Genomic DNA, 27,941 nt, shown 5'->3' on the forward strand with positions numbered 1-27,941 from the left:
TGCCACCCCGGGCCACCCCTCCGCGCCTCTCCGCTCCGGGCCATGGCGGCCGTGGCTTGGGGACGGTGCCTCCCTCGGGTGTGGCTTCGCAGGTGGTGCCCCGACTTCCCCCTGCGCTCCGAAAGTCAGACAGCCGGCGGCGGGGGGGTGGGCAGTAACCGACCCTTGCTCTGTGTTGCAGGAGGGCCGGGCCTGGCTGCGGCCGCCACTACCGCGCCGCGCTCTGCGCCGAGCTGAAGCACCCCCTGGCCATCGAGGAGGTCGCCTCCCGCCCCGTCCGGCCTCACGAGGTAGGATGGTGACTGGCCTGTCCCCGGGACGCCTGACACCCACTTTCGCTCTCCGCTTGGCAGCCACCACACGCTCCGCAGGCTTCCGTCCTGAACGGAGTTCCCAAGTGCTCAGCTAGGGGGAGGCCGGGAGACTGGAGCGCAACTCTGTCCTGGGCGGAAAGGGCCCTTTCAGGGTTCACAAAAAGGCCACAAGTGCTGAAGGAAGATTGCTCCCCCAAATTCAAACGCAGGCCTCTTTCTGAAGGCTCCAGAGCTGTTGCCTTAGAAAGAGACAATTCTGATTTGCACACGACTTTTCATGACCGCATCAGGTTATTGGTTTAACAAACATAAATGGACCCCATCAATGGCTTCCTCTTCAGCGTTAAGCATTTCCTGATCTGTCCTTTCTCCTCCCCCAGACCAGTCCGGTAACATCTGTCCTATAATTCTTCCTAAATATGTGCCTTGTGCCCTCCTTCGGTGTAGCGCAGTGATTTGGGGTGGGGTTAGTTTAGGATTGTGGGTGTTTCCGGTGAAACGTGGAAGTCACTTCGGCCCTGCCGGGTGACCACGGTGACCACTCTGGTGACACAGTGTCATCTCTAATGGAGAATGAGAACCTCTGACAAGGTGGAGCAAACAGTGAGCCTTACTGTCAGGGATCCCTGGTGAGAGGCAGAAATGCGGCTGCAGCCCAGAAGCATCACTAACAGGGACCCTGTTGCCAAATGGATTATTTGGGCGGGTGTGTGATGGCAGCCTGCTCCCTGGGATTTGGGTGCTGAAAGACATTTATTCTTGACTCATCCCCGAAGCAAGGTGGAGTGGCTTGAGGACCTACGTGTGGCATGCATGTCAACAACTGATGTGTCATGCACGCAGTGTGGGCGGGCTGAAGGCTGGGCTCCTTTGTTCTGTTATTTGCCCAGACACTGCCTGGGAAGGAATTAGCTCATGAGAGTTGGGTCTATGTGAATTTACTCACCGTTAAATCCTCATACTCTGGAATGGTGCCTGGCACACGGCGGGCGCTCAACACATTGTTGAATGGATGCATTTTGCCCATAGAGACGCCTTCTCACCAACATGGCCAGCTCTGCACTAAACTGGAAATGGAAGCAAGCACGTAGAGGGATGTCAGCGATTCTGTCTCGCAGCCTTCGTTTCCTCCTGTTTCTTGGCCCTGTTCTCTAACTTCAGCCGGTGTCAAAATCACCTGGGACTTGTTAAAGCAGATTGCTAGGCTTTGTCCCCAGAGTTGCTGATTCCCTAGGTTGGGGTGAGGCCTGAGAATTTGAATTTCTAAGTTCCCAGGTAGCAGTAAAGCTGGTGGTTCTGGAACCAGACTTGGAGAACCGCCGGCTTACAAGAGTGTGGGCTACACTGCTTCAGGCCTGCCTCTGTTCTAGCACGGTCATGAAACACAGAAGCTGGGGATCTAGAACCAGCCTCCAGGGTAATTGCTGGTCCCCACAACAGCTGGTCATGTTATCCTTCCACTTCAAATCCTTTAATGGCTGCCCACTGCTCCTACTGTGAAGACTAAGATCCTCAGTAAAGACTGTGGACCCTTGGATGGTGTGTGTGGTCCCTGCTCTGTAGCCCCATCTCTTTCTCTTCTTTGTGCTCTAAGCTCACTGGTTTTTCTTTTGTTCCCATCACAGGGCCTTTGCACATGCCGTCGCTTTTGGTCGTGTCAGGCTTTCCCTCTCCTCTTTTGAATGGTTAACTCTTAGCTGTTCCTAGTTCCAGCGTTACTTACTCAGAGATGTTTTTCCTGACGTCTCCAAAAGGTCAAACCACACCATGATGCATTTTCATAGCACCATATGTTTCTATAACATTTTTTTTTGTAGGAGTTGTAATTTAGCAAATAAATCATCACAATTATTTGTTTGATATCTGTCTTCTCTACCATACTCCTAGCTCCACGAAGGCAAGAACCTTGTCCGGGTTGTCGCATGATTGCACACTGGCACTTCGCATATATTCTTGGCATACAGTAGACATTCAGAAGATATTTTGGTGTAATTGACTGAACTCTGTCTCCATGGATGCACACCGCTCCACTTTGCCGCTGCGTTTCCTTTGTAGGTCAGAGTGGACGTCCATTTCTGTGGAGTTAATTTTGCTGATATTTTGGTCTGCCGTGGTCAGTATCAGGAAAAGCCTCAACTTCCCTTCACACCTGGTGAGTCTGAAGGGACCAAGTGACCGGTTGGGAAAGAAGATACAGAGTTTTCAGAACCATGTGCTTCATTTCGGGTACGACTCCCGGTGGTGCTTGCCTGACGGCAGTGATGCCTTTGATATGTCAGCCTCACCACTAATTAAGAAGCTCTGGGGGCACCTGGGTGCCTCAGACGGTTAATTATCTGACTTTGGCTCAGGTCATGATCTCATTTTGTGAGTTTGAGCCCCGCATCGGGCTCTGCGCTGTCAGATCCTCTGTCCCTCTCTCTCTGCCCCTCCCGTGCATGTGCTCTCTCTCTCTCTCTCTCTCTCAAAAATAAATAAACATTAAAAAAAAAAAAAAAAAAGGAGCTCTGGATAGTGAGCTCCTTGAGGGAAGGTTCTATACCTGTTTTGCCCCCCAGTTATATCCCTGTTTTTAGCATTGTGCCTGGCTCATTGTAGATCCTCAATAAAAACGTTAAAAATGAGGAAATGAACAAATGAAGTTTTACATACCATGTCCACCAGAATTCTGATCAGAATCCTCACTGGCCCTCATCATTCCCTTTCATTCCTTGTTAGTGCCTCTGTTTTTTCACTGAAGGATCATAAACATCTGTTTGCAGCTAAAGCTCTCAGTCCTCACAAACACATTCCTAAAGAAATCTAGTATCAAAGAATCAGAAATAAGAAAAAGAGTTTATACATTTCTAGCAGTCCACTGTCTGATTTTAATTACGCCCAATCTGATTACATTTAGATCCTGAATATGTGGACAAATGACTGCTTTTTGTTGTTGAAATTTATTTAAAGAGATAGAAGTATAGCTCACTGTGTATAGAGTACATGTATATTTTATATAGACATATACCGTTAAGGATACAGCGATTGCAAAATAGTTGCTGTGTTTTGGCCTTGGGGTGTTTGGTTGTGTCTCAACATTTGGAACCATTTCCCTCTGTTTGCATTTGCTGACATGCTGGATGGGGGTGGGGAATGTCATACTCAACTGAGTTATTCCTCTTGAAGCTCAAGTGGGAAATATGTGATCATTAAATTCAGAAATTTTGGAGGTGGAAGAGGAAAGAGCAGACTACATCAGTTCATCCAAATTGAGCCAAGTACTTATGAATAAATATAGTTCATGTCCTCATAGCCCTCAAGAGGAGAACTGGAAACAGATAAATACAATCTGATGAACATTGTAAGTGGGGTGCTGTAGGGAGTCCAAAGCCCCAGTGAGCAGGATCGAAAGTACTTGTGTGCTAGAGGCAGCTGGGTGGCTCAGTCGGTTAGGTGTCCGACTTCAGCTCAGGTCATGATCTCACAGTTCATGGTTTCGAGCCCCGTGTCGGGTTCTGTGCTGACAGCTCAGAGCCTGGAGCCTGCTTTATATGCTGTGTCTCCCTCTCTCTCTGCCCCTCCCCCACTCACTCTCTCAAAAAATGAATAAATGTTAAAAAAATTTTTTTAAGGTTTGTTTTTTGAGAGACAGAGACAGAGCATTAGCCAGGGAGGGGCAGAGAGAGAGGGAGTCACAGATTCCAAAGCTGGCTCCAGGCTCCGAGGTGTCAGCACAGAGCCCGACGCGGGGCTTGAGCTCACAAACCGCAAGATCATGACCTGAGCCGAAGAAAACGCTTAACTGACTGAGCCACTAGGTGCCCCTAAATGTTAAAAAGAAAAAAAGTACTTGTGTACCTGTGATTCTCTGTGCTTTTGCCCATTCTTGAAATTTTCGTTTGTGTCTGGTAAGAATAGGACTGCCATAGCTTTTCAGGTTGTGATCATGAAATCTTAAGATCACTTTCCTGTGCCTTGGGTATGAAGCTCTTCCCCTCTAGCCTGGGTGGTGGGGGAGCACTTAAGCCCTCTCAGCTCTAGAAAGCTGACAGGATGGCCTGTTGATCACGCTTTTTTCATCTCCATGGTGCCAGGCTTTATAGATAACCTAGTGTTTAAACAATTTCTCTTAGGAATGGAGTTTTCGGGGACAGTATTGGAGACAGGCACAGATGTCAGCACAGTGAAAGAGGTAAATAAGTTGAAATCCAGGGAATTGATGTGTGTGTAGCTGTGAGAAACGTGCTAACCTCATTTGTAGCTGAAGGGTCTTGCTTCTCTTGGCCTTCGCCAACAGACACCAAAGCGAAAATGAGATGGAGGGGGAAGAAGCTAATTCTGAATTGGAGGCAGGAAGCCAGTGGAAGTTCCTGGCTTCGTAAAACTTTTTATTACTAAAGAAGGCAGCACCTCAGGCTTCAGTTACTGAGAGGAGAGAATATTCTCAAGTTTCAGCCTCTTGTGGAAAAAAAAATAAATAACCCTGGGATGCTAATTCCTATCAACTTTTTCCTTACACTGTCCTGTCATTGTCCAAAATGTGCTCCTATTGTCTTGGCATCCTGGTGGGGATATCGAGGAGGTGGCTGAATTATTTACTAAACATTAACTCTGAATAGATGATTAAGGCAAATCTGTGTCTTATGGGGTCAGAAAGAAAGATTTTCTTTTTTGTTTTGGTGCATTTGGGAAGAGGTAAATGGCAAGGCCGTGCATTTGAACGTACCCTTAATGGTATTTTCTCTTCAGGGAGATCGAGTTATTGGCGTGAGTGGCTTTAATGGTATGGCTGAAGAATGCATCATTGATCACAAGGTATCCCCACCTCTCAATATTCATGTTTGGAGATTTTTCTCCTCCTTTCTTCTCTTTAATTTCCACCTAGCTCTCATTTCTTGTTAGCCTTCTTTCCCTCTTTTTTGTATTTGTATTCTCTTTTGTATTTGTATTTGTTTCTCAGCCAAGCACTTCTTTCTTTCGAATGCTAAACCCATTTTCTATATTGGTGTGACAACCCTTGCACAGAGCTTTGTTTGTGTGGAGTGGTGTAAGGAAGAAGGGCATTTTGTTTTCTGAGTCCTGCCTGGAGCAGCTGGTTGGCTGTCCAATCGGACCATAGGTAGTTTGGGTAGAAAAACTGGTTTGAGGCATTGAGCTTGATACAATAGCTTTCTCCCCTGCGTGAAGCTTGTGAAAGAGTCCTGGGCTTGGAGCCAGCCAGGGTGGAGGGGTAGGGTTGTACAGGATGGGAACGGTGGCCCCTAGTGGTGAATAGCATACACTTTTTTTCACAGCTTTATTCAGGTAAAATTTGTATAGAACCTTCCAGTTCATCCCCATGACAGTGTGGTTCCATTTTTTGAAAGTGGGTTCCTTCCTGAGGCAGATGCCAGCCTTAGGATCTTCGAAGACTCGTACACCCAAGTTCTGAACTCTGTCACAGCTTGCTTGGTTTTAACTTCTACCCTGGGCATGGTTCCTGACAAGCTTGGTTTCCTTGCAGATCAGTCAGTCAATCAGATCATAATATTTACTGAGAAGCCTCTGTGAACAGGTACATGTGCTTAATCCCTAAGTTACTGTTATCTCTTTTTATAGACACTGTGGCAGATTCCAGAAGGGGTCCCCCTCCGAGAAGCTGCTACCTTGCCTGTATCTTATGTCACTGCTATTTTGGCCTTGGAGCATCGGGCCTGTACTCGGCCTGGGTAAGAGACTACGTAGACAAGAGGGCTAGGTGGTGTCTCTGTCTGATATGAGAAGTGCCCACCAAGGCCTTGCCCCTTCCTCTCTGCTCCCTGTCCAGTCTATGTGAGGAAGGGCCAAAGGAAGGTAGTGACCCAAGAGAAGGGTCTGTTGATAGTGGGGATATCCTTTTGTCTGAGATGGAATGGTAGACTGTGAACTTGGCCAATAGGAATTGGGAGAAATCTGTCTTTCAAACCTGGCCACTCTGGAGATCACCTCCTAGCAAACCTTAAATTTTAGAGTTGGTTTATGTAAACTCGCTCCAGTTTGGTTTTAACAGAGTCCTGTGGCATTTGTTTCTGTGAAGCTTGGTTGTGTGTGCCTACCTGGGGTATTTCAAACTCAAACGTGCAGAATTTTCCCACTTTACCTGAAATAATATGCCTCTTGCCCTTTTTAGAGAGCCTGAGCATTGAATTGAGCAGTGACCATTACATGATCGACGCCTTCTAAAATTCAGCAACGTTTAACGTGAGAATGATTCTAGGGCAGAATTTCTGGAGCAGAAACCTCTAGAGAGATTAAGGAATATTTTTCCTGGGAAGTCTTCAACCAGACCAAATTCGCACAGGTCAAGCAGTCACCTACATAACCCATCTCCAAAGTCCGGAGAGTGGGTGTCCATGAAGGGTTGAGTGAAATGGCCTCGAAGTTCTCTTCTGGCTTTAAAATGTTCGTGAAATCATACGGTTGCATGATTTTTGAAGCTTTCCGAAGTAATATTCATCTTTCTCTGGCAGAGAAACTGTTTTAGTGACAGCAGCAGCTGGAGCCACAGGCCTTGCAGTGATAGATGTGGCAACAAATGTTCTTCAGGCTAAGGTATTTGCATGTTAGATTCTCTGTTAAAAAAAAAAAAAAAGTCATCCCAGGGGCGTCTGGGTGGCTCAGTCGGTTAAGTGTCCAACTTCCACTCAGTTCACGATCTCGCGGTCCGTGAGTTCGAGCCCCGCGTCGGGCTCTGTGCTGACAGCTCAGAGCCTGGAGCCTGCTTCCGACTCTGTGTCTCCCTCTCTCTCTGCCACTCTCCTGCTTCCACTCTCTCTCTCGAGAAATGAATAAACATTAAAAAAAAAAATCATTCCTCCAGTTTTCAAACCTAGATAGAATATATTCATTCATTCATTCATGAGTATCACGTGCGAGGCACTGAGGAGATAAAGTAACCCAGATTAGGGTCTTGCCATCTGTTTGCCTGCAGACTGATGAGGGGACCTTGGAGTAGATCACTCTTCCTTCTGGTTACCAAAACCTGGCAAGGCCTGACTTGCTCCGTGGCTTCTGCAGATTCCATTTCCTCTACCTGTAATGCTCTTCTGAACTGTCTGCCCCCGCACTTCAAATTTAAACTCAGATGTCATATTTTCAGGGAAGTATTCTTTGTCCCTCAGGAGATGGTAATCTGTCCCCACATCCCAGCCCCTGGCTGTTTGTATATGGTCTCATAGCATCCTGTACGTCTCTTTCATGGTACACTTCAGTGTGTGGTCTAGCCTTTACTTTTGTCATTTTTGGATTAGTGCCTCCTTCCTACTTGACTGTAATCCCCATGAAGGCAGGAATAGTGTCTTTTTGGCTCATTATTGTAGTCCTAGCACCTGGCATGGTACCTAGACCATAGCAGGCACTCAATAGCTATTTCTTACATATAATTTTTTTTTTTTTCGAGAGAGCAAGTGACCACATGAGTGCACATGGAAGGGTCAGAGAGAGAGAGAGGGAGAGAGAGAATCTTAAACAGGCTTTACACTTAGCACTGAGCCTGATGCAGGACTTGATCTTACCACCTTGAGATCAAGACCTGCGCTGAAATGGAGAGTCAGCCACTTAACCAACTGAGCCACCCAGGCACCCTGAATAACTATTTCTTAAATGAAAGAATAAACAAAGGAAAGAAAGACCCAAGTCCCTGTAGGGGTATCACTCTGAGGCTGTGGGTATCAGATAAGGAGGATTTCTTGGAGAGAGTAGACATTTAAGCTGACTTTTGAAGGACTGGTAGCAGTTGAACGGAGGAAGAAGGGAAGTGAGGGCCATTTTAGTGGTGGAAGGGCAGATCAGAGGACAGAGACATGGAATGTCACATGTTGCATTCAGGGAATTGCTGGTAGCATCTGTGGAACAAAGGGTCTGTGTGGGGAATGGTGGGAGGTGACTCCAGGGAGGTGGGCAGAGACCAGATCATGCACCGCTGAAGAATTTGAACATTTATTGGAAGCCATCGAGAGCTATTAAAGACTTTGAACTAGGAAGTACCATGATTGTATTTGCATTTTGCAAAGTTCATTCTGGTAGGAGGGGGGATGAGGAATGCGGCAAAGTCAGGGGTGGTCTGGAGGCATGTAGAGCAGCCTCTTGGGGTGATCCAAGCCACAGGTGATGATACTGGAACCGAGGCACTGGAAGCAATGAGTTGAGAGATACTGAAGTAGAAAAGAATAGAGTTTGATGCCGGGAGAGCATTCCCTAATACAGTTGAGGGAACAAGGACTTTGAAATTAGTCTGACCTAGGTTCAAATTCCAACTCTGCCTTTCGCTTAATTGCTTCAGTTTCCTCATTGGTAAAATAAAGCTTTCCTCATAGGGTCGTTGTGGGAATATTGAAATTACACGTGCAGCACACCTATTAGAGGGCACGGCGTGTCGGCGAGAATCTCTTAAAAAGGGATCTGGTTATTATTAGACATTGAGTGGGAAGGAGCAAACTAGGTTAACGTGTGGATTTGCCATTTATTGCAGTTGAGAAGACAGGAGGAACTGGTGAGCTCAGGTTTGGAGGCATTAAATGTGAGGTTTCTGTGGAACGTGCAGTTGGGGTATCCAGAAGGCACCAAGATACACAGGTTTGGAGATAACTGGATTGCCTTGGAATTTCTTCTGGTGGCCCCTCTCCTTTCTCGCATTAAGTTCTTTTGGGGAAGTACATGTGAGTTCTGAAAGCAATCTTAGGTACCAGGAGGCTCTCCATGCAATATTAACACATTTCATGTCAAAGCTAGGGCTTTTAGCACCTCTCAGTGGGGAGACCAAAATTAGTCTCATTGTCTAGAACCACTGACTATTTAACATTTCTTGGAAGATAAAATTGCACCATTTGTTTTAGATCATTATGGTAGGTTAAGTAGAGAGAAAAACTCATTTTGATTCAGATATTAAAATTAACCCAAGCTGTATTTTCTTTAGCAGCCATAACTGTTTTAAGCAAATGCAAACAACAGCAAAATAATAAAAACAACTTTAGAAATCTCGTCAGGCCACCTACTTCTAACGGGTTGTTTTGAGAACACCTTCCATTCACAGCATTTCATGTTGCTTTCAAAGTGCCTCCACACCAATTATCTTTCCTTGGATCCTAACACACCCCTGGGAGATGGGTAATGTGTTTATTACCCCTATTTCACAGATAAAGAAGGTGAGCCACCAGGGGAGACCATGATTCGTGTCAGGCCTCCCTGGCACCTTGTGAGAAGCGAGACTGGCCTCAAGTCCCAGACCCTAGGCTGGTGTCAGCCCTCTGTGGCACTGTGTGCTGATGACCGTCAGTGAATTTGCAGCTACTTGAGGGTTCCCCTGGGGAGTATCTGAGCGTAGCTTTTAGTCTCAAAGAGTCATGGGTGAGTGTGAAATATCTTAAGGGCATTGATGTCCTTGTGTGTTTGAATGCATGTTCTGGATGTCACCTTGGGGCCAAACTGCTCAGGCTGGTGGGTGCTATCCAGTGATGAGGCACTTTTAGGCGGTACTTACGTGTTAGAAGTACTTCTGGAGACTTCCAAACCCCAGCCTCCTCACAGTGTGGCCCATGGCCATCTTTGCCAGGCTTTCAGCATGGCTTTCTCCCAGAGTGGTGGAGTGGAAAAGCGTGGGCTTTGGAGGCAGGCAGCATTGGGTTTGCATAATTGTTCTACCACTTAACTGCCTGGCTAATTCTGGGTTAATTACTCAACCTCTAGATCTGGGTCTCCATCTATAGAATATGGGAGGAATTATACCTCCCCCATAATGTTCTTATGAGGTTTAAATAGAATAAGTGATTGTGTATGTGTAACAATAGAGTCAATTTATCTAACACTTTGTTTTCCAAGTGCTTTATGTACAGTATTCCATTTGATTAAAAATTCTTTTTAATGTTTATTTATTTTTGAGAGAGAGACAGAGCATGAGCAGGGGAGGGGCAGAGAGAGAGGGAGACAACAGAACTTGAAACAGGCTCCAGGCTCTGAGCTGTCAGCACAGAGCCTGACGTGGGGCTCAAACTCACGAGTCGTGAGATATGACCTGAGCCAAAGTCGGACCCTTAACCGACTGAGCCACTCAGGTGCCCCCCATTTGATTTTAAAAATAAATCTTGTTTTATAGTTGGGGTAAGTTTAGGGAAGCTGGTGGACAGAATAGGGGTTAAAAGCATGAACTCTGGAGATGGATTACTTGGGGTTGGATCCCAGTTCTGCCTCCCATTAACTCTGTGACCTTGGGCAAGTTACTGAACTTCTTTTGCCTTTGTTTCTTTATCTCTAAAATGGGATGTATCATTGGGCTATTAAGATAAGACTAAGTGAGTTATTAGTATACATAAAGCATTTAGGATAGTACGTGGCACATTGTAACATTAAGTTAGTATTATTTCTTGCTAAGTAATTTGTCTTAGGTAACACTGCTAGTTAGTAGCAGAGTCAGGATTTGCATTCAGGTCTTTCCAACTTCAAGATCTTTCCACTGAGTCATGTTTTACTCTCTGGGAAGCCTTTCGTGACCTAGGTCTAGGTTGGATACCTCTCCTCTGCACTTCTGAAGCTGTCTGTACTTCCCCATCATCATACTGCTTTATCTTGCTACCTTGACTCTAAGCTTGGGTATCTTTATTACTTGACTCATAGTAGGTATTCATTAAAAGGTGGTTTAATTCATATTTGGAGAAGACTTTCAGACTTTTTTTTTTTTTTTTTTTTTTTTTTTTTTTTTTTTTGAGATAGAGCACTTGAGGGCTGGGGGGAGAGAGAGGGAGGGAGAGAGAGAATCCCAAGAAGGGTCCGCACTGTCAGCATGAGTCCGATATGGGGCTGCAACTCATGAACCGTGAGATCATGATCTGAGCTGAAATCAAGAGTTGGACGCTTAACCTACTGAGCCACCCAGACGCCCCATTGGGTAAGACTTTCTGAGTGTCCCCTGAACCATCTCCTAGCCAGACTCATTGGCGTTCCAGGATTCCCGGAAATGTGGATCCCATGGCCAGTGGGGGTGGGGGGGACAGAGGGGCCAGTGTGATGGTGCTGTCTGTTGGCCCTGATGTGTGGGATTGAGGCTGATGCTAGGGTAGCAAGGTGACGTTGGTTTCCTTGTTTAGTACTCTGTGGTTGGAGGCTGGGTGGGTGGGGTGAACCCCTTTTGATACATATTCTGGATCGTCGAAAGCTTTGTATTCTTTCTGCAGGTAATAGCTGCAGCCGGAAGTGACGAGAAGTGCAGGCTGGCGATGCGGAAGGGTGCACAGTCCATCGTGAACTATAGTCAGGGCAGCCTGAAGGAGGCAGTGAGGAAGCTGGTGGGCAGTGATGGGGTGAACGTGGTCATCGACGCTGTGGGAGGAGATGTCTTCCTGGAGGCTCTCCGCAGGTGCATGTGGTGGTTTTCCCAGAGGGGGCTGGACCTGGGGATCTGCTGAAACCTTTCTAGACCCGTCTTCCTTCTGGCCTTGCTTCTCTTCCATTTTTACTGCTCACTTTTCCTATAGGCATTGGCATCAACGAGAACAGCTGAGTGGGAGGGTGAAAAGCAATAGAAGCAGAGGGAAAATCAGGAAATGCTTAAATATAGAAAAACAAGATATCCAACTGGAAAATATCCAAAAAATGACTGTAGACTCTCTAGTTAGCAATATCGAATGCTTTAGAAATTATTCATGTGTTAAATTCAGCTATGCCGGCCCCCATTAACTACTTTATATACATAGTGTGGGTAATTCTTGAGATCATCGTTCAGATGTTAGAATGACTGGCGTGGCCGTTCCCTAGTTATCTGTGCACCCAAGTGTAGACTCTTTTGATCTCACTGGTTTCAGAAGCAGCCAGCAGTCTAGGTGTCTCCTTGGCTTGTTTTTCTGTTTTTTTTTTAAACTTCTTTTGTTTTTGTTTTTGTTTTTTTTGAGACAGAGAGAGACAGAGCATGAACAGGGGAGAGGCAGAGAGAGAGGGAGACACAGAATCTGAAACAGGCTCCAGGCTCTGAGCTGTCAGCACAGAGCCCGACGCGGGGCTCAAACTCATGGACCGCGAGATCATGACCTGAGCTGAAGTCAGCCGCTTAACCGACCAAGCCACCCAGGCGCCCCTTGACTTGTTTTATTAAAATAAAATCATTGGAGTTAAAGTGGGACTGTTGTATCCACACCAATTGTCCTTCTGTTTTTATTTATTTTTATTATTATTATTATTTTAATGTTTAATTTTGAGAGAGACAGAGTGTGAGCAGGGGAGGGACAGAGAGAGAGGGAGACACAGAATCCAAAGCAGGCTCTAGGCTCTGAGCTGTCAGCACAGAGCCCGATGCTGGGCTCGAACTCACGGACCATGAGATCATGACCTGAGCCTAAGTTGGACGCTCAACCAACTGAGGCACCCAGGCCTGGTTTATCTCATTTTAAAGTTGAGGAAACAGAAGCAGAGAGAATACCTTACCTGCAGAAGGGAACCAGTTGGTTCTATAGCCCCTGAGCATCACTGCACTGTGCTGGGTATTGTGCTTACAGAAGCAAAGGAAGGGGTGTGTTGACTCAATGGAGAACCAGGACAGAGAGCTCCTAACTCTTACCTTTCTCTTACCTTCTAGGTAATGGGTAAAAGTGTTGTGCCAATGACTTCTTACTTCCCTCTAATGAAGAAAAGCAAAAAGCAAAAGCCAAACAAATATATATGCATTTTGGATCAAAGATGTTTGTAAAATGCATTTTTATAACTTCTTGCTTAGTGTGAAACTGTATTGTGCTTCTCAGAATGGGCTGCAGAAAACTTGTGTGAATTTTTATAGATTATTCAAAATTCTCTAGAGAAGCACATAACTTAAAGGACTCCTAAAGTAAGTTTTCTTTTTTACAAAGCAAATGATGTTTCATTAAGGTGCCTATCTTTTTATTCCTGTTCCTAAGTTCAAAATCTTCAAACTGAGTTGTCTTTTTTATTTTTTATTTTTTATTATTATTAATTAATTAATTTATTTTTATTTGAGAGAAAGCAAGCAAGCAGGGGAGAGGTAGAGAGGGAGGGAGAGAGAGAATCCCCAGCAGGCCCTATGCTGACAGTGTAGAGCCAGAGGTGGGACTCGATCCCATGAACCGTGAGATCGTGACCTGAGCAGAAATCAAGAGTCAGATGCTTAACTGACTGAGCCACCCAGACATCCCTGAGTTGTCTTGAAGTATAGCATATAAGAATGTTTCCTTCTATGAAGTAGAGGAGTAGTTAAATAGATAGCCTTAATTTTTTTTTTTTAATTTTTTTTTTTTTTTTTTTTGAGAGTTAGAGGATGACCAGGGGAGGGACAGAAAGAGCGGGAAACACAGAATCAGAAGCAGGCTCCAGGCTCCGAACTATCGGCACAGGGCCCGACGTAAGGCTCGAACCCAGGAACTGTGAGATCATGACCTGAGCTGAAATCAGACCCTCAACTGACTGAGCCACCTACGTGCTCCCCTAGCCTTAATTCTAAAGTCGGTCCTCTTATAAAACTGGCTCATTCCTCTGGCCTCCTACTGTCTTGCTTATGACTTATTTTTATGGTTTCTACTGAAGAATGCAGAGCGATACAGGGCGGGTCACCTCTGCCAGTTTGTAAAGTTAAGAGGAATTCCTAGCTGGGGGTTTAATGCATGCTGCTTTTTTAAGTTGTGGTAAAATATACATAACTTAGTACTTATCATTTTAAACACTTGTAAGTGTACAATTCAGTGACATTAAGTATGCTCCCAATGTTGTGTAACTGTCCCCAACTAATACTCTATACCTGTTAAATAATAACTGCCCCTCTCCTCCTCCCCCCACCTCCCTGATAACTTCTACTTTTTATCTCTATGAATTAATGTAGATTGCTTTTTTTTTTCATTCTACACTTTTTACTGTGGCTAAAAAAAAAATACATAACATAAAATTTGCTATAGTAGCTATTTTTTATATTAACCATTTTTAAGTATATTTTTTATTATATTTTATATTAACCATTTTTATATTTTATATTTTATATAATTTATATTATATTTTATATTATATTTATATATATATAAATATATATATTATATGTATATATATATATAAATATATATTATATGTATAAATAAATATATATTTATAAATATATATATAAATTTACAATATATATTTTATATTTTATATTAACCATTTTAAGTAATTTAAGCATAAAGTATATTTATATTGTTGCGAGGTAGATCTCCACAATTTTTTTCATCTTGCAAATCTGAAATTCTTTACCCATTAAACAATTCCTATTTCTCCCTCCACCCAGCCCCTGGTAACCACCACTTTATTTTCTGTTTTTATGACTTTGACTACTTTAGATCCCTCAAAATAGTGGAAGCCTACAGTATTTGTCTTTCTGTAACTCACTTATCTCATTTAGCATGATGTCCTCAAGGTTCATCTATGACATAGCATGTGACAGGATTTCCTTCCTTTTTTTTTTTTTATTTTTTTAATGTTTATTTATTTTTGAGAGAGAGAAAGAAAGAGAGAGACAGAGTGTGAGTAGGGGAGGGGCAGAGAGAGAGGGAGACATAGAATCTAAAGCAGGCTCCAGGCTCTGAGCTGTCAGCACAGAGCCCGACACGGGGCTCGAACTCACAAACTACGAGATCGTGACCTGAGCCGAAGTTGGACACCCAACCGACTGAGCCACCCAGGTGCCCCAGGATTTCCTTCCTTTTTTTTAAAATGATTTTTTTTTTCAACGTTTATTTATTTTTGGGACAGAGAGAGACAGAGCATGAACAGGGGAGGGGCAGAGAGAGAGGGAGACACAGAATCGGAAGCAGGCTCCAGGCTCTGAGCCATCAGCCCAGAGCCTGACGCGGGGCTCGAACTCCCGGACCGCGAGATCGTGACCTGGCTGAAGTCGGACGCTTAACCGACTGCGCCACCCAGGCGCCCCTTTCCTTCCTTTTTAAAGCTGAATAATATTCTGTTGTATGTATATAACACATTTTGTTTATCCATCCATCAGTTCAGGGACATTTGGGTTGTTTCTACCTCTTGGCTATTGTAGATAGTGCTGCTATGAATGTGGGAGTAAAACTATCTCTTCAAGATCCTATTTTCAAGGTGCCTGGTGGCTCAGTCAGTTAAGTGTCCAAGTTCGATTCAGGTCATGATCTCGGATTTCGTGAGTTCAAGCCCCACGTCGGGCTCTGTGCTGACAGCTGAGAGCCTAGAGCCTGTTTTAGATTCTGCGTCTCCCTCTCTCTGTCCCTTCCCCGCTTATGCTCTCTCTTTCTCTCTAGTAAATAACTAAACTTTAAAAAAAGTTTAAGGAAAAGACCCTGTTTTCGATTATTTTGGATAGAGACCCAGAATGGCATTGCCTGATTGTATGGTAAGTTCCATTTTTAGTTATCTGAGGAACCTCCATACTGTTTTCCACTTGAACCATTTCACAGTCCCACCCACAGTACATGAGGGTTCCAGTTTCTCGACATCCTTGCTAACACTTGTTATTTCCTGTTGTTGTTGTTGTTTTTTATAGTAGCCATTCCAATGAATGTGAATATACATTGCTTTGTATAATTTCTTCTTCTTCTCTTTTCTTCCCTCAGCCTGGCCTGGGAGGGCAGGATTGTGGTGGTGGGTTTTGCTGGAGGAACCATTGCTTCTGTGCCGGCCAACCTTCTGCTCCTGAAGAATGTCTCTGCTATGGGTCTGTACTGGGGCCGATACAAAGAGCAGAACTTTCCCATCTTCTCCAGAATCCTGTCCTCTGCTCTTCAGTACTGCCAGCAAGGGCGCATCCAGCCACACATCGGAGCGGTTTTTAAGCTGGAGGAGGTGAGATGCTCTTAAGGGATGTGATGTGCCTAATGCCAGCACATAATCTGTGTCGAACGACTGGGTAGTTTCTCTCTGGAGCCCATAAATCCTCCTTTTATGCAATGAAAAGGTGAAAATGCAATGCAGAATAATGGAGTCTCACGGGCTGCAGGGCCACAGGATTTCTCCCCGTCTTCTGGTTTGTACGGCCGTAGCCTCGGGCCTAGTGAGCCACCTGGGAAACCGAATTTGCGCAGGCCATGAAGAAGCTGGATATTGAGACTGTATGTATGTCATGGGTTTCTTAAACAGGGGGAAGTGACGGTGCTTTAGAAAATAATTTACCCGTGTTTAAATGAACTCTGAACTCCACAACATACAAGTCTAAGAAGCAAGCATTTAACTTGACCTTTGATTTTAGCATACAGACGCTTTAAAGTACAACCAGATGATCTAAGCCGAGGTTCTGAGAACAAAACACTGTATCATGCCCAGCATCATAAGACTGTAATTCATCCATTAGTCACTGTAGTTAATTTTGTTGGCTGTTCATTCCCTTCTTTCATTCCCCCTCAGTCCCATTAGTGTGGCTTAGACTTCCTCCCCTGTAATTGTGTGCATGCATATGCAATATAGTTGTAAATGTGAATCTGTTAGGTATTCACTGTGAATTCACTGCGAAGTCTTTTCTTTTCCTTTTTTTTTTTTTTTTTGGCTTAATTTGTTTTAACATTCAAAAAACTGTTTTGGTAGCTTGAGTCGGCCCTGGATGGGGCAGCGTTTTGTTCCCGTGCGGATTAGTTGAGCCCAAGCTGTCAGTGCCAGACTTTACTGCTCACCAGCCTTCCATCTTTATTTTTATTTTTTCCTATGCTGGGGCATATTCTTCTCAAACATGGTTTACTTTCTTCTTCTCCTTTTTGGTACGACAGTCAAGAGGGTAGCATTTGGTGGTAAAAAGAGAACCTGACTGGCCACGGGAAAACTGGTCGGATTCTATTTCCACCTGTGCCTTCAGTTGCTCCTTCGTGGAAGTCTCCTCTGCCCTCCGACCATCAGTCTCCACGCCTCTGCAGCAGGTTATGTACTTCAGGGGCGGCAGTGTGCGGGGGTGGGCAGGTGACCCGAGCTGCCTGGCCTCTGGGACCCCATCTCTGCTGGGGTCTGAGTAGCTGCACATTTTTACCTTTTTGTTCATCTGTTTCTTGTGTTAAAAGGTTTTGTGGCTTAAAAAACTTGAAAACCATCAGTTTCCAGAATTGCTGAGTCCCCTTCTGTCTTGTGACTTTTATCATGTGCCTGTGAACCGAGGTTTGCTTTACCTAAAGCTCATGTATACCTGTCGATAGAAGATGAGGACAGTTAGGACAGGTACGGAAACACTTGCTAGTTTAAACAGTCTCTTCTCTCCACTGACGTGTTCTAAGTGCTGCTCAGGCATGAGAGAAAACCAGAGTTGGATTATTGTTTTAATCACTCACACTGAAGTTCTTTGTTCTTTTTTTTAATTAAAAAAATTTTTTTAATGTTTACTTATTTTTGGGAGATAGAGTGCAAGCGGGGAAGGGGCAGAGAGGGAGACACAGAATCTGAAGCAGGCTCCAGGCTCCAAGTTGTCAGCACAGAGCTCGACATGGGGCTCAAACCCACAAACTGTGAGATCATGACCTGAGCTGAAGTCAGATGCTTAACCGAATGCGCCACCCACGTGCCCCTCTGTTCTCTTTTTTAAAAGTTTACTTATTTATTTTGAGAGAGACAGAGAGTGAGCAGGGGAGGTGCAGAGACAGGGGGAGAGAGAGAGAATCCCAAGCAGGCTCCACACTGTCAGCACAGAGCCAGATGTGGGGTTTGAAGCCACAAAACTTGAGATCATGACCTGAACTGAAACTGAGAATCAGACACTTAACTGACTGAGCCCCCCACGTGCCCGAAGTTCTCTCTTCTCTTAAACACAAATTAGCTATCTAATTACTACCCTCCTGTCAGCTTGTCCTCTCCTTTCCAATGAGGGCTCCACATGTAGGGTTTTTCTGATTCTTCCCACACTGCTGACCTTCCTGCTATCACCGGGCCCTCTGAGACCATTCTCCCTAACAATTTCAAACATTTCATTCACACACCGTCCCTTTACTATTTCTTCTCTTTCTCTGTCTCTTTTTTTCAATATTCAAACCACATAGAGGAATAGTAATAATATAATAATGGCAGCTCCCGTAGGTTAGGTGTATACTATGGGTCAAGAACGGTGCTAAACACTTTTACATGTATTTTCTCATTTCATCTTTGTGATGCTCCCTTGACGTGTGAGCCATTTTTATCACGTTTTACAGATGAAGAAATCAAGACTTGTAGGAGCTAAGAAACCTGCTCGATATTATATAGTAAGTGACAGACCTGGAATCCAGTCCACGTTGGTTTGAAGCCAGATTCTGGGCTCCTTATGGCTAAGGCAGACCCTTTCCTCATACAAACGAGGAAGTTGCTTCTTAGAAACCTATTCTAGAGTATAAAGTTTGTTCATCTATCAGAGAATTATTATGTGAAAGAGCTATCTTATAGTTAAAACAACCAGGAATCCTGGATTTTTCCAAGCAGTACTGGAATTTATAGATTTTAGGGTTTTTTTTAAATTTAATTTAATTTACTTTTTAAATTTATTTTGAGAGAGAGTGAAAGAATGTGAGTTGGGGAGAGGCAGAGAGAGGGAGAAAGAGAATCTCAAGCAGGTTCTGCCCTGTCAGCACAGAGCCCAAATCAGGGCTCGATCCCACAAACTGGGAGATCACGACCTGAGCTGAAACCAAGAGTCAGACATTGAACCAACTGAGCCACCCAGGAACTCAGGTTTTATTCTTTTAAAATGAAGATGATTAAATGAATATATGTTGTTAATTTGACTTAACTGTAAAGCCTGGGTAATATTTTTTATGTAAATCAGTTAATGTATTAGAAAAAAATTATTTATCAGAACCTGTCTGGGCTTGGAAAATGACCTCTGTACGTATATACACCAGTATATACATATAATATCAGAGATGCTAGTGTTTCCTAGTTTGTGTTTTCTCTTGAATATGTGGGCTTATAGATTTGACCTTGGTAGTTGATATTAATATGACCACATACTTTGTACCATAGTCTTTTTAGTAGGCATGGGTATGAACTTCTGTAGCCCTCTGTGCTTTTTGTTCATCTACTCGTAATTACTCGATACTTGTCATTCCTATAGACTATGAACTCCATGTGGGCAGGGGCCATGCATCTCTTTGTCTCCAGATTCTGGTAGGTACTCATGTATCTGTTGAATGACTGATTGAGAGGAGGGGGCTATAGGGTTAGACCACCTGGGTTCAGATCCTGGCCCTACCTCTTAACTGGCTATGGGCAAATTACTCACATCTCTGTGCCTTAGTTTCCTCATGTGTGATAGGGACAGCAATATACTCTACATACTAAGGTGGTTATGAAGATCACATAAGATAACACGTGTAAAAGCACATAGCAAACTCTTAATATATTGTTTAAGGCAAAATACCTCGCCATCATAAAATGGTTAGAGTTGAGCTTTTTCACGTCCCATGAACTGTAACACATATGTTGACATTTCATGGGCAGGATTAGAGAAACAGCCTTTAGATTGTGAATTTTAACTAGAATGTATTATTTGCTGAAGGGTTGCACCCGTGCCATGATGGGTGGGCCATGAATGTGTCCCGTGATCTGTTCAGAGGATGGCCTTATTTAGATGTGCCAAGTCTGTGTTCTGTAGGGAGAAGCTCACACACATCTCAACTAGACAGTATTTAAATCCTAGAGATCTGAGCTTGATTATTATACCAAGGTCAGGTGAGGTTACTACATGAATAGATTTGATAGATAGAAATTGTTTACTTGAAGTTTCCTGAGTGTATGTGTGGAATATTCTTTTTTATTTTAAGGTAGACTTTCATGCCCAGCACAGATCCCAACATGGGGCTTGAACTCACAACCCTGAGATCAAGACCTGAGCTGAGATCAAGAGTTGGATGCTTAACAGACTGAGCCACCCAGACACTCCTATCTGTGGGCTATTCTCTTTTTTTTGTTTGTTAATTTTGAGAGAGAGAGAGAGGGAGAGAGTGAGAGAGAGAGCATGAGCAGTGGAGGGCCAGAGCGAAAAGGAGAGAGAAAGAATCCTGAGCAGGCTCCACACCACTGGTGTGATGTGGGACTCGAACTCATGAACTGTGAGATCATGACCTGAGCTGAAACCAAGAGTTTTACACTTAACCAACTGAGCCACCCAGGTGCCCCATATCTGTGGAATATTCATAAAAATTAAATTACTCTTTAAGTTAAAAAAAAAAAATTTTAACATTTATTCATTTTTGAGAGACAGAGAGAGACAGAGTGCAACCAGGAGTGGGGCAGAGAGAGAGGGGGACACAGAATCCGAAGCAACCTCCAGGCTCTGAGCTGTCAGCACAGAGCCCAACACGGGGCTCTAACTCACGAACCGTGAGATCATGACCTGAACCGAAGTCAGATGCTTAACTGACTGCACCACCCAGGCTCCCCTATGTTTAACTTTTAATAAATGACCAACCGTTTATGAGAATGGTTGCATTCTTTTGCATTCCCACCAACAATATGGGAGAGTCTAGTTGTTTGCCATCTGCCAGAACTTTGTATTGTCACCTGTTTTCTTTAATGGTGGCCATCCCAGTAGGTTTATAGTGGTATCTGACTGTGGGTTTAATTTGCATTGCTCTATTGATCTTGAGTATGTTTTCACATGCTCATTTGTCATCTACCTCTTTTTTGGTAAAATGTATCGGCTGACTTTTAAAAGAAGATTCAGATGAACATGTATTAGAGCAATGACATGAGGAGTATAATGCAACTCTGACGACATATCACTAACTAAGCATTTTTACCTTTTGAAAACAATCCCACTCAGTCCTAGATATGGTCATTCACTCATGAGTTTATTTTCTTCGTCAGCATTCACTGGGTACCGTGTGTATGCCAGTCAATAAAAACAGACTTTAGGCGTTTGTTTTGTTGGGAAGATCTCAGGACAGGGTTACAATAGGGGGAAAGAGTTGGATTCTAAGGAGGTATGAATCAGCATGATATATTTAGGGAACTGTAGCTTATTTTGATTATTCGTGCTTGATAAGCTAATTAAAAATTCTAAGAGCAGAACCTAAGACAAAAGCAATATCCCCACCCTGCCCCCATATTATTCTGAGTTGCATATCTCCAGAGACAGATTTAATTATGGCTTCACCCTGTGCGAGGGAGGGTTCTGGGAACAGCCTGGGTGTCTATGTAGGGAGCGGTATGGAACAGCCTCCCTCTCTGGGGGCAGCCTGTAGCATACAGAGGGAAAATGTCCCCAGGCATCTGAATTAGCTATCAAAAGAGTCTGGTCTGATGCCATGCACTTTCCTTCTTAGTTTCTCACTCAGAGCCTTATCACACTCTGAGCATCCAGTCCGGAACACCACTGGTTGCCTGGATAGAAACCAGAAGGTAGAAAGGAGACAGAGTTGGATTATTCTTAGAAGTAGCTACAATCACAGCAGAAGTGGCAAATGGACATAGAAGCCCAGAAAAACAGAAGGGAAAATCACAGATGTTCAAAATTATGAGATCCCCAAATCACGGAACAAAAAGTTGGTGTTTCCCACCAGTATTATCTTTTAAAGAAGTTAGGTAAATATGTGCTACAGTTCTATACATACATACATAAGCCAAGTGATTAAAAACAAGCTTTAGCTTGTTTAAATGGACAACTTTTTTTTTTAAGTTTTTTTTTTTCAATGTTTTTATTTATTTTTGGGACAGAGAGAGACAGAGCATGAACGGGGGAGGGGCAGAGAGAGAGGGAGACACAGAATCGGAAACAGGCTCCAGGCTCTGAGCCATCAGCCCAGAGCCTGACGCGGGGCTCGAACTCCCGGACCGCGAGATCGTGACCTGGCTGAAGTCGGACGCTTAACCGACTGCGCCACCCAGGCGCCCCTAAATGGACAACTTTTATGGACAACTTAAAAGGACAACTTTCTTTGTATGTCAACATTAATCTGTAGGAGATTCCTCATTTCTCTAGGAAGCCAGTAAAAGAGGGATCGCTATCTCGAATCGCGCTTGCTTTTGGAGTATTTCCTATCTTTGGGCTGAGACAGATCTCTGGGAACAGGCAGCTTCAAACTGACAGTGAGATACAGCTGTAAGTTGCCTGGAGCTGTACCTCTGAGTGATCGACAGGGCAGGGATGCATGTTTCAAAACACGTGTCTTAGACCTCTTCTACCTTTTCTACCTCCTTTGAGTATGTCTAAATTTACGTGGATTGGAGAGGTCTCTGTAAGGCACAAAGCCCTGCAAGACAGATGTTTTTGAAACCAGAGATTTCATGCTGCAGAGAATTGATTTGTTTGATTGATTGATTTGTTTTTCTGCTTATTTTTTTCTATGCTTTTTGGGAAGAGTTTCCGTGGGAAGGTTGGCTATATTCATATTCCTCATTTCAAAGCCCAGTTTCTTTTTATTACTATTTTTATTTTTTTTACATTTTATTTATTTATTTATTTATTTATTTTTTATTTTTTTATTTAAAAAAATTTTTTTTTCAACGTTTATTTATTTTTGGGACAGAGAGAGACAGAGCATGAACGGGGGAGGGGCAGAGAGAGAGGGAGACACAGAATCGGAAACAGGCTCCAGGCTCTGAACCATCAGCCCAGAGCCCGACGCGGGGCTCGAACTCACGGACCGCGAGATCGTGACCTGGCTGAAGTCGGACGCTTAACCGACTGTGCCACCCAGGCGCCCCTACATTTTATTTTTTTAATGAATATGATTTATTGTCGAATTGGCTTACATACAACACCCAGTGCTCATCCCAAAAAATCAAAGCACATTTTCATTGTTGGGCCGTCTTCTGCTTTTAGGTCTGTGTATTTCTGGATATCTGTATTTACTTATTCCCTTTATTCTCGTTGCCCACTACCGTCCTCTACTCTTGTTTCCCTCCCCAGACTCAGTCTCTATAATGTGTTTGATACGTATGCTTGGATTATATTTCCTTGTAAAACATACAATTTTTTGTGTGTTAGTTGATTTTCAAGTGACACAAATACCTAACAGCATAAGGTTGTGCGGTAGACCTTGTTCCGTTTCGCCATTTTTCACTCAGTGCTGTCTTTTTAAGCGCCACCGATGTTGCTGGTGCTGTACCCGGTTCATTGCTCCTCACTGCTGCCTAGAAGAGAGCGGTGTGCACCTGCCATAGTTTACAGACCGGCTTCCTAGTGATGCACTCTGGCCTTGACCTGATTCCCTGCCACCATAATCAGCACTATAATACACAGTCACACGGTCTCACAGTCGGGACTGTGCAATGTTGCTTTGGGAGCATTTTCCCAGGAGTAGGGTTGTTGGGTCATAGGATGTATGACAGCAAACCGCTCTCCAGGATGACTCAACTGGTTCACGCCCTCACCAGCAGTGCACGTGGATTCTTATTTCGCCAGCCCATTGATATGTAGCATTGTCCTACTTTCTGATTTTTGCCAAACTGATAGGTGTAAAGTGGCATCTTATTATTTTAATTTGCATCTCCCTGATTTCTAATCAATGTAAGCATCTCTTTATAGATTTGGTAAACATTCAGGTTTCCACTTCTTTGAATAGCATTTTAAGCCCTTCATGAGATTTTCTGCAGGGCTTCCTGTCTCTTTCTTACTAATTTGCAAAATTTCCTTGTGTAATCTGCAGTTCTCAAATTTTAATGTGAGTATGAATCACCTGGGGATCTTGTTAAGATGCAGATTATGATTCAGTCAAGGTAGGAAAGGGCTCAAGATGGTGCATTTCTAATAAGCTCCCAGATGATACAGAAGCCTCAGGTCCTTGAACCACCCTGTGAGTAGCAAGGTTCTAGATGCTAATTTGAGACTTTGCAGAAGTCTGTCTCTCCAAATTTGTCATTGCTCTGTCATCTTTGTCTAGATTTAATGTAATCAAACACATCAATATTTTGCCTTGTGGGTTAGTGCTATTTGGGACATATTTAAAAAGTCCTTTGTTATATCTGGGTCACAGTGATCTTCTCTATTTTTCTCTACTAACTTTGTACTTTTATTTCACACTATTTCATGCTTTTAATCCATCTGAAGTCACCTCTGTACTGGGTATACATTAGGTAAGCAATTTTTATTTTTCTACTTACAGTGACCTAGTTTTCCCAGACCAAATAGTTCATTGTTTCTCCATTGATTTATGTTGCTACCTTCATCTTATTTCAAGTTCCCAGATATACTCTGTTTTCTCTTCTATTCCCTTGGTTCAGATATCTGTTTCTATAACAGTATCATACTGTTGTTGTCTTTATAGTTGTGAAGTATGTTTTCCTATCTGAAGGGCCACTATTCCAACCTTTGTTCTTTCTTAAACTCCTAAAGATTCTTTGTGAATCTTTATCCTTTTAGGTAAATTTTGGAATAGATTTGTTTAGTTCCTGAAAAATATCTGACTGACATTGGAGTTGCATCGACATTATAGATTAATTTGGGGGAGGTACTGATGTTTTTACAATGTTGTCTCATTTGTGAAGAGGGATATATTGCCATTTATTCAGATGTTTCATGTTTGTAAATAGATTTCAAAGTTTTTCTCCATAAAGTCTGTGGGTCGTTCTTAATTATGTTAATTATAAGTACTTTACTGCTTTTGTTGCCTTTGAGAACACTATTTTATTTCTGTTATATTTCCTACTTGATTATTTTTTTATATAGATGTCAGTAATTTTTGTTAGCTGATCTCTATCTCACAATATGCTGGCCTTTCTCATTTGCTTATCTGTTGCTTTGATTAGCTTTTCTATGTAGATTATTACATTCTATGCAAATAATGACACTTCTATTATCTTCTGTTTGCTTTTTTCAATTTTAATTTTGTGCATTTGTTGTTTATTTTATTAAAAATCAGTAGACTTTACTTACTTTTCCAGCAGTTTTAGGTTTACAGAAAAATTCCACAGAAAGTATGTAGCATTCACATATATTCCTTCTCCCACCACCCAGTTTCCACTAGTATTAACATATTGCATTGGTGTGGTACATTTGCTACAAGTGATAAGCCGATGTTGATACATTATTATTAACTGAAGTCCATGGTTTACATTAGGGATCACTCTTGTGCTGTACAGGTCTATACGTTTTACCAAAACGAATGTATACTGTCATGTATCCATCATTACAGTATCATACAGAACAGCTTCACTGCTCTAAAGAATCCCCTGGGCTCCATGTATTCACCCCTGCTCCCAACCCCAACCCCTGACAGCCACAGATCTTCTTACTGTCTCTACAGTTTTAGCTTTTACAGAATGTCATGTGGTTGGGATCGTATAGTATGCAGACTTTTGAGACTGGCTTCTCTTACTTAACAATATGCATTTAGGGGCGCCTGGGTGACTCAGTCAGTTAAGCATCCTACTCTGGTTCAGGTCATGGTCTCACGGTGCGTGAGTTCGAGCCCTGCGTCTGGCTCTGTGCTGACAACTCAGAGCCTGGAGCCTGCTTCGAGTTCTGTGTCTTCCTCTCTCTCTGCCCCTCCCCACCCCTGCTCACACTCTGTCTCTCTCTCTCTCTCTCTCAAAAATAAATAAACATTAAAAAAATTTTTTTAAAAAAACCCAATATGCATTTAATGTTCTCCCATGTCTTTTCGTGGCTTGATAGCTCATTTCTTCTTCTTAATTTTTTTAAATGTTTATTTATTTTTGAGAGGGAGAAGAAGAGAGAGACAGAGCAAGCGTGAGGGAGGGTAGCAGAGGGAGAGTGAAGGGAAATCCCAAGCAGGCTCCGCACTGTCAGCACAGAGCCCGACACGGGGCTTCATCCCACGGACCGCGAGATCATGACCTGAGCCAAAGGCGGACGCTTAACTGACGGAGCCACCCAGGCATCCCGCTTGTGCCATTTCTTGAAACGACCGTCCCCTCTGCACTGAGTTTGCTTTGCTCCTTTGTTAAGGCTCAGTTGACTGTCTTCGTGGGGGCCTGTTTTGGGCTCTCGTGTGTTCCGTTGATGCACTTATTCTCTCGCCAGTATCGCACTGTTTTTATTACTGTGGCTGATTTTTAATTTATGTTTTATAGCCTTGTACTTCTAAAAAAAATAGGATTTGAGATAGATTGCAATTTCGGTTACACTGGAAACAGGACAATTTTAATAAGATAAAAATTGTAAAATATTAAACTATTGATTCTTCTGGCAGTGGCTGCATTCTTTCAAGAGCTAGAACACACAGAAATATTACAATAGAGTATGGAGCGGCCTGAGGACTTTTTACCTGCTGTCACTTATCTGACGACGTTGAAAATTGTTAGTTTGGACAGAAAAATTCTGAAGCTGGGTTATTCTTAAATATTATTATTTTCCTTTGAGTGTATGGTGATTGTTCAGCTAGTATTGCATAGTTAGTTGTATACAGTTCATTGGAGACACGTCTTAATATTTTAGCTATTTTAAGACTCGGCCTACCAGAGAATGCTTATTGAAATATGCAACCGTGACCATATATTTTTGAATTTTTTTTAGGTCAATGATGCCTTCCTTCATGTGATACAGCGCAAATCCACGGGCAAGGTGCTTATCTCCCTGAAATAAACCCTCACCTCAGCAGCAAATTCAGCATGTCTAAATCTAAGCTCCTCATCTTTCCAAAAAACCTCCTTTACCTCCAGTGTTTCTAAAGGTGTGACCGCTTTCCTGATTAATCCAGGTTCAGAATCTTTTAGAGGCATCTTCGATTCTGTTTTCTTATTTCTAGTAAATAGTGTGGCACATACTGTATAGTCCTAGTTTGTCCGTATTGGAGAGGGAAAGGAGGCTGTTAGTAATTACACCAGGCAAGCAAGGTGTCCCAGGCAAAGCAGGATGTATGGCCGTTCCGTTCACAATGCCTCAGTGGCCGGGTTCTGTCATCCCCACCTCTCAAGATATCTCTCACCTCCGTATCCTCTTTTCCATTCCAACCAATTATGTTTCATCTGCTAATTCCAGTAACTTTCTGACTGGCTTTCCAACCTTTAAACGTCCCCCACCCCTCCGTCCTTGTTATACATTGTTGCCATGGTGACCTTCCTAAAGTACAGCTGTGACTGTGTCTCTTCTCAGAAAACCTGCAATGGCTCCCCTTGGTCTACATGGTGGAGTCCAGACTCCTCAAGCTAGCATTTCTTTGTGTCCATGACCTTGCCACACTCTGCAGCCTCAAGTTACACAACGCCTCCGGTCCCTCCATGTGTACTTAGATTTCCTGCCAACCCCCCTTTTCTCTGCTCAAGCAGTTTCCTCTGCTCCCTTGTCCCTGTCAAACACGAACCTTTCTAACTTCCAAGACTGACCTCTGCCATGAGCCTGCCCCCTCAGGAGGCTGGTCATTTCTTCCCTTCCACCTTCCTGTAGCTTTTTCCCTGGGATTTGTCACATTCTGCCTGGCACCAGAGGGAGCAGCATGTCTAGTAGAATGAACACAGGATTCTGAATCTAAGATGTGGGTTCACATCCTGGTCTCACCACTTCGGAGGTGGTTACTTAAGGTCTGTGTGCCTCCATTTTCTCACTGTAAAGTGGATATTACAATATCTACCTCACAACGTTGTCGTGGGCAACACATGCAGCAATTGGGCAAATTATCTGGTGCGTGGTGAGCTATTAGCAAATGCTCGTTACTTTTACTTCTTTCTTTCCTCCTTTCCCCAAGGTAGCATAAGTTTTTTGAAAGCGGATACCATGTCTGATTCACCTTTGTACCTCCCACAATTCCTATCACAATGAGTAGTAAATACGCCATACATGGAATTGATTTTAAA

The 27,941-nt window shown here is 43.4% G+C and overlaps 1 protein-coding gene across 3 annotated transcripts; it reads left to right on the forward strand.

The window, feature by feature from the left end:
* LOC124510187 (quinone oxidoreductase-like protein 2) lies at positions 1-27,941 on the forward strand. 3 transcript variants are annotated; one of them, XR_006961638.1, is made up of 11 exons: positions 1-92; positions 182-290; positions 2,370-2,466; positions 4,427-4,485; positions 5,043-5,108; positions 5,892-6,001; positions 6,782-6,863; positions 11,477-11,658; positions 15,860-16,088; positions 17,003-17,441; positions 26,665-26,751. XR_006961638.1 is itself a non-coding variant. In XM_047076954.1 (10 exons), exons 1-10 carry the CDS (start codon positions 43-45, stop codon positions 26,731-26,733), a joined length of 1,053 nt encoding a protein of 350 aa, XP_046932910.1. In that variant the 5' UTR covers positions 2-42; the 3' UTR covers positions 26,734-27,941. The 3 variants fall into 3 exon arrangements, 2 of the variants coding, with proteins under 2 accessions (XP_046932911.1, XP_046932910.1); XM_047076954.1 differs by lacking the exon at positions 17,003-17,441 and having other exon boundaries at positions 2-92; positions 26,665-27,941; XM_047076955.1 differs by lacking the exons at positions 5,892-6,001; positions 6,782-6,863; positions 17,003-17,441 and having other exon boundaries at positions 26,665-27,941.

This window comes from Lynx rufus, unplaced genomic scaffold (genome assembly GCF_022079265.1).
Source record: "Lynx rufus isolate CCGP_SWC_20201006 ecotype Redwood Valley unplaced genomic scaffold, mLynRuf1.p SCAF_15, whole genome shotgun sequence".
NCBI classification, from domain to species: Eukaryota; Metazoa; Chordata; class Mammalia; order Carnivora; family Felidae; genus Lynx; species Lynx rufus.

Bases quoted from the DNA above. Each gene is read 5' to 3' on its own strand.
- LOC124510187 (XM_047076954.1), top strand. From the start codon at position 43: ATGGCGGCCGTGGCTTGGGGACGGTGCCTCCCTCGGGTGTGGCTTCGC. The intron at 4,486-5,042 runs GTAAATAAGTTG...TTTTCTCTTCAG, and splicing joins ATGTCAGCACAGTGAAAGAG to GGAGATCGAGTTATTGGCGT. The intron at 6,864-11,476 runs GTATTTGCATGT...TTCTTTCTGCAG, and splicing joins CAAATGTTCTTCAGGCTAAG to GTAATAGCTGCAGCCGGAAG.